This window comes from Rutidosis leptorrhynchoides, chromosome 4 (genome assembly GCF_046630445.1).
Source record: "Rutidosis leptorrhynchoides isolate AG116_Rl617_1_P2 chromosome 4, CSIRO_AGI_Rlap_v1, whole genome shotgun sequence".
In the NCBI taxonomy this organism is placed as follows: Eukaryota; Viridiplantae; Streptophyta; class Magnoliopsida; order Asterales; family Asteraceae; genus Rutidosis; species Rutidosis leptorrhynchoides.
In genome coordinates this window covers 462,424,313-462,431,507 of record NC_092336.1, presented here as the reverse complement: position 1 = coordinate 462,431,507, position 7,195 = coordinate 462,424,313, and the positions used below count along the sequence as shown (strand labels likewise).

At 34.3% G+C, this 7,195-nt stretch overlaps 1 protein-coding gene across 1 annotated transcript; it reads left to right on the top strand.

Moving 5' to 3' along the window:
• The first annotated feature begins 2,095 nt into the window (after window positions 1–2,095).
• Window positions 2,096–5,407, top strand: LOC139844454 (EIN3-binding F-box protein 1-like). Its single transcript, XM_071834678.1, has 2 exons — window positions 2,096–2,377; window positions 2,942–5,407. The coding sequence occupies exons 1-2, from the start codon at window positions 2,362–2,364 to the stop codon at window positions 4,801–4,803; spliced, it is 1,878 nt and encodes a 625-aa protein (XP_071690779.1). The 5' UTR covers window positions 2,096–2,361; the 3' UTR covers window positions 4,804–5,407.
• The last annotated feature ends 1,788 nt before the right edge of the window (window positions 5,408–7,195 follow it).

Genomic DNA, 7,195 nt, shown 5'->3' with positions numbered 1-7,195 from the left:
TTCCAAATTTCACAAGCTTAACCCCCTACTTTTTATTAAAATACAAATCGAACCACCACTTTACTAATTTTTTTTTTTTTACTAATATTCAATTTTCACAAACTTAACCCCCTAACTTTTATTAAAATACAAATCGAACCCCCACTTTATACGTAAATTTTTTTTCAAATTTCACAAACTTAACCCACTAACTTTTATTAAAATACAAATCGAACCCCCACTTTACTAATTTTTTTTAAATTAAACCCGAACGTTAAAAGAAGCAACTTTCACAAAAGGAACAACCCTTCAATGTTATGTCGAAAAAAATTCTTTTTTACAAAATAGATCAAGATTTTTTTTAAACTCGCATTCAAAACGGAGCCCCCGGCGCGAAACGAGGGCTCCACAACTATTATATCTAAAAGACAAAGCCTAAGTGAATAGTCAAGTTTTTAGACTTCACAAATTTACCACAAACTTTTTATTTTTTTACATATCACCCCACCCTTCACACTATTAACCTTCATAATTTTCTAAACTTACCACCATAGGCGAGGCTAGGATTCACGTATAGGGGATGCATTTCACAAAATTTAAATATCTACATAAAATTTTCATCTATACATCGTAACTATGCGATATTTAAGGGATGCTTGTGTTTATTATTTGGGGATATTGACAACTAATATACAATTTTTAACACACTATAATTCGCTTATTTGAAAAGTTGGGGGATGCAAAGCATCCACATGCATCCCCCTGTCTCCGCCTCTGCTTACCACAAACTTTTCACATTTTACAATTTAACTACATTTAAATCCACCACACGCTTCCTACTATCTAATAACTATTCATTATTATTATTATTATTATTATTATCATTATTAAATTAATCACATATTTCACTTTATTATTGTTTAACTTTTTCCCTTATTACAAATTAATCACGTAACTCATTTTTTAATACCTGCTCTATTGTTATATATATATATATATATATATATATATATATATATATATATATATATATATATATATATATATATATATATATATATATATATATATATATATATATTATAAATAGTTTTTCCTATTTTATTAAATAGTTCGTACCAGTGGCGGAAGCATAATTCTTTTTCATCGGGGTGAATTTTTTTTTATTAAAACGTAGCATTTTTTTTTTGCCAAAAAATTAAGGTTTTTGGGGAAAATTTGGATGTTTTTGGATAACATTTGAACGTTTTTGCGGCAAAATATTTATATTTTAGGGTAAAAAAAAATTCACCTGGGGCAAAGTCGAAAATTTTGAAATTTTTACACTGAAAATTGCAAATTTACTGGGGGCGGGCACCTTCCTTGCCGCTACATAAAATCGCACATGGTTTGTACCAATCGTTGATGTACGTCTCACTTTATTGATTGAACATTTAGGTCTTTTCTCTCGACAAGACGAAAACTAAAATAAAAAATGATAATTAATTACTTTCACGCTTATTACAAATTAATCACATAACTATTTTGGGTCCTTACTCGACAAAACGAAAAATATAACGAAAAATAAAACAAAAAAAAATGATAAATAATTACTTTCTCAATAATTAGCTATGTAATTAATGTTAATCAAGGATGAAGAACCAACGTAAAACCAGATCGCCCAACTAGTTAACATCAACTATCAATAAACGTCATTATTTTAGTCTATTTTGTTTATTATTTTTTATTAGAGAAATGATCCACTTGAGTGATGGGTGGCTGTGGGGCACATGATATTGAAATGCATGGAATAGAAAGAAACATTGAACGTAACACAACACATGTTTCGGGGTGTATTAAACTATTAAAATTAAAAATATTTAATTTAGGGGATGATTCTCACACACACTTTTTTAATTTTCACACACCTTTTTTAACCTTTTACTCTTCTAATAATACTCAATTGGTGTGTGAGGATCAAAAAAGTGTTTATGTGAGAATCATTCCCTTTAATTTAATCTAAATTAATTTAAATATATATTTTAATGAAATACTTTTAAATTAGATTTTAAATTTAAAATATTTTAACAGATTTTCGGGTGGATTCATTGAACTAGCCTTCTCTCTCTTTCCTCGTTTGTATAAGTTGAACTATACACACACAATCAAACAATCTATGCCCCACCTTTTATTTTCTTTTCCCCTTTTTTGCCCTAATTTCATTTTGGGTTCTAAAGTTTTTCAATTTCTTATGATTTCTTCAAGATTTCATGCTTAATCCTCTATTAGGTTTCTCAATTTTACAAATTCTGCTGTTAGATCTGCTGTTTTTGCTCTCGATCGAGGGTTTTTTTTTAGGGTTTCAAGTGTTGGATTTCTGTCAATATCACTTCAATCGTACTCATGCAGAAATTATACGGTAAGCACCTTTATATTCAATAATTAATTTGATTATATATTATTTTTTTAGCTGAGTTGATTGTTTGGTGTTAAAATTTTGATCTTTACATGATATGTATGCGTTAGAAAGGGGGTTTCTAGATTAGTAGTTTAATTGACTGTTTTTTGGAAGATTAATGTTATAAAATCGAATAATTGATTGATTGATCATATATGTATGTAGTTGAATTTATTTTTAGCTAATCTCACATAGAATTACATAAGAAGATTCACATGATGGTATAGTTTTGCTTGATTATGCCCATAAAGCTGATAGATTTTGTAATTTGATGTAATAAATTATAGAAGTATGTGTACAAGTTTATAATCAATTACTTGTGGCCTTTTAATTTTTATTAATAATAATAATTATGAGGTATGAACTTTTGTTGTGATTCTTTTGAATTGAAAATATATAAAGTAAAAAAAGTTGTTTGTAGCTCAACTAATATTGGATCTGCTTTTAGGGTTTGTTTCTATCTCGAAAAGGTCAAAATTGAAGCTTTTTTTGTTGACCATGTGTTTATTTGTATATGGTTTTCAGGAGATGAGGTTCTTTACCATGGTATGTCAAAATACCAAAATATTGAAGAGTCAAGTCTTTTCTTGTCTCTTGGTCCTCAAGTTGACATATACTTCCCGCGTTGCAAGAGGTCAAGAGTCAACGCTCCGTTTCTGTTCTGTGAAGAATTGTTTAAAAAGTCACAAACTACAATCAATGCGCTTCCCGATGAATGCGTATTCGAGATTTTAAGACGTGTGACTAGCGGCCAAGATAAAAGCGCAGTTGCTTCCGTTTCAAAGCGTTTTCTCATGCTTTCTAGCACCATCCGTAGGGACGAGCAGAAAAAGGCTCAAGATTTTGATAAAACCGGTGGGTCCCTTTCAAGATGTTTAAAGGCAAAAAAGGCTACCGATGTTAGACTTGCAGCCATCGGTGTTTCGTCTAGTACTCGTGGTGGGTTAGGTGAACTCACAATTCTTGGTAGCAACGCTAGTAAAGTAACGGATTTCGGATTAAAAGCCATTGCTTTTGGTTGTCCTGCACTTACATCGCTTACGATATGGAATTTATCATCTGTTACCGATGTCGGCGTTGCAGAAATCGCTAACGAGTGTCACCTGTTAGAAAAGCTTGAACTTTCTCGATGCTCTGCAATAACTACAAAGGCTTTGATTGCAATTGCTAACAATTGTCCTAACTTGACATCACTATCACTAGATTCGTGCTCAAACATCGGGAACGAAGGCCTTCAAGCAATTGGTCAAAAATGTCACAACTTAAAATCGGTTTCAATAAAAAATTGCCCTTTAGTTGGAGACCAAGGGATTGCCAGTTTAGTGTCATCAACATCATGTTCTTTGATGAAGATAAGATTTCATGGTTTAAACATCAGTGATGCGTCGTTAGCAGTTGTCGGACACTACGGTATGTCGTTGACCGATGTCGGTTTATTCGATTTACACAAAGTAACCGAGAAAGGTTTCTGGGTTATGGGCAGTGGTCAAGGTTTACAGAAGTTGAGGTCCATTATGATTGCTGCATGTAGTGGTGTTACTGATCTAGGGCTTGAAGCAGTTGTCAAAGGTTCACCGAACTTGAAGCAGTTTTCGGTTCGCAAAGCGGGTTCGTTATCAGACAACGGTTTGGTGTCTATTGCTAAAGCCGCACGTTTGGTTCAGACCGTAATGCTAGAAGAATGCAACATGGTTACACAACTCGGAATCTTTGGATTACTTGTAAATTGTGGTAATCTAAAGACTCTTTTTTTGAATAAATGTTTAGGGATTCAAGATTTTCAAATGATAATTCCTTCGAATTTGGCTCCGTGTGATAACCTGAAATCTTTATCCATATGTGATTGCCCTGGATTTGGAAACTTCAGTTTGGCGGTTTTGGGTCAACTTTGTCATCAGCTTCAAGATGTTATGTTGACGGGTCTTCCCAATATTACGGATAATGGGTTCATTTCACTCATCAAGAACTGCGAGTCTGGTCTAACCAATGTCGATCTTAGCGGTTGTGTGAACCTAACCGATAAGACCGTTTCAGAAATCTCGATGGCTCATGGCTCGACACTTGAGGTGTTAAAACTAGACGGTTGCGGGTCAATCAGTGATGCAAGCATTGTCTCCCTTGCACAAAACTGTTCATTTCTTAGGGAACTTAATGTTTCTAAATCTGCAATTACTGATTACTCAATTGCAGCCTTGGCTTGTGCGGAACAACTCAATCTCAAGGTTCTTGCAGTATCTGGATGCCAGGTGTCAAACAAGAGCTTACCGTTTTTGAAAAAGCTGGGTGAATCACTCGTCGGTTTAAACATCATGAATTGTCGTGATGTCAGCGGTACTGAAGTTGGTCTTTTGGGTTCGCAAATCTGGAACTGCGATATCCTCGTTTAAGCAACAAGGTTCTAAAGATCAGACCTTAATAAAGTAGTTCTCGTGTCAGTGTTGCTCTTCATGCAGGTTTTTACAGGTCCGTGTGACGGGGTCTTGTTGGAATCACACCCTAGCTCTATTTTTACCAAGGGATTTGGCTGATGTCTCTTTTTTTTTTACAGTTTTAATAACTGTTACAAGAATTTTTGGCCTTTTCACATGAGGTCTTATATTCTTGTCAGCCTTATCTTTTTGAGAATCCGGATGCTTGGTTTTGGTTCTTGAAGACAACCTTTCACAATGGTTCCTAGTCGTCGTTAGTTGGTTTGTTTCGTTTTTGTGATGGTGTGTTTTGTATGTCTAGTTGCAAATGGTGATGGGTACAAGTAGTGGGTTGTGCTTGGTTGTTTTATGGGATTTGGTCATGGTAGATGGTGTTATATTGTCTCTCATGACAACCCTCTGGTGAGGGTTGTTTTTTTATTTGTTTTACCAATCCCTGGTTTTTCTAAGCTTCTCACTTGTTTGTATGCTGTTGATGTTTGGAACTTTTTGTGATGTGAACTTACTTATATAATAAAATAAATGTGTGTTGTGTTAAATAAATGGAATGTTACATTTTATATGCTGTGAGAATCATCTATATAATAAAATAAATGTGTGTTGTGTTAAATAAATGGAATGTTACATTTTATATGCTGTGAGAATCATCATTTAGTTTGTGTTGGTAAGTCTAGTTGGTCTTTATATATCGTCAATTCGATTTTTACAATCTGATTATTTCGATTAGAATTCGATTTTTGGAGGCCTGTTTTTGCACGTGGTAATTGACGTGTCAAACACGTGTATGCACGAATAAATTCGTGTTTTCTCTTTTGCTTCTATTCAAAGTTTATCAACTAGTTGACCAAATAATCGCCCCTTAACTATTTATCGATATGCATATTTATCTTTTTGACGAAATCTTTTTTTTTTTTTTTTTTTTTTTTTTTTTTTTGTAAAAGCATCAAAATTTCATTACTAAAATTAGGATTACAGCTAAAGCATGTGAGAGCATGCCTAAAAGGAATAATTACTAGCAGGACTAATTAAATATATACGAGACAGAAACTGAATATTGAAAGAAACCACGAAGACTAGCAACAACCATCCAGGACAATTCGGGATTTGAATACATATGCTTATCCATGATCATCGAACACACTTGGGTTTAGAAGCCGTTGACTCAAGTTGAAATTTCTTTTCATCAATCTTTTAGATATCCATTCGAAAGCTATAATTTGAACCTCATTTAGGGCATAGGACCATTACTTTTCCTTTTCGAAATAGTGTATGATTTGGGCTACGCCAGATTATGTATCTGCACACCCATCTGATGGTCTTCCATGTGATTGAGCGTTGATTGACTTGTGAAGAGCTATGTACACCTTGAAATAGTTCTTCCAGATTCGAGTACATAAGCCGAGTTGCATTCCACCAGTGTAAGACAAGGGACCGGTAATCTTTTGCGAAGTTACATTGGAGAAATGTGGTCGACTGTTTCTAGATCGTTGTTGCATACGAGGCATCGAACCGAAACCAATTAGGTCTACACCACGTCTTTCAAGTTAACTAGGACCGGGATCCTTCGTTTTTTTGACACGCCACACAAATAATCCAATTTTTTGTGGCAAAATTTGAAGTCGATCCGTTTCAATTTGAGAGTCAGGAGATTGCAACATGCCAACAACTTGGAGTCTATCAATTTGGTTAGAGTATGTGTTGAAAATAAGCCATTAGATTGCAGATTCCAGCTCCACTTATCCACGATGCCATTTGAGAAGGTGAAATTATCAAGCAAAACAGTGAGCTCTTGCAATTCGGTGAGAGTTCTACGCGAGGGAGCTCACAACCAATTCCATGAAGTTATTGTTCCAATACCATCTTTACGGACCCTATTCATTATCATCACTTCCTTATCAGATTCGAGTCTAAACAATCTTCCAAATTTTTCGGCAAGGAGTTGATTATTTAGCCATCTATCCCTCCAAAAGAGAGTGTTGTCGCCTTTTCATACAAGCTTCACGAAAGAATTAGGGAAAGCTAAATCAAGGTTGTCTATGACTATACCCGCTTTACAAATATTTTTCCAAACCGTCCCCATTCCCGAACCATGATTGTTGACATGAACCCCCAATCCCTCATCCTGCCCATAGATGCTTTTTTATAATTTTTACCCAAAGAGCATTTTTTTATTTTTTATTTTTGTTATGAAATTGCTACCACCATTTTCCCAACAAAACCAAGTTTTTGAACTTGAGGGAGTCGTTGTTTAACCTCCCGCCCTCATAAGGTAATACAATGTTTTCCATATCATCCGCTATATTCTTTTAAACCCCGATTCCAAAAAGGTAACTTTTTGAGAAGTTCAGCT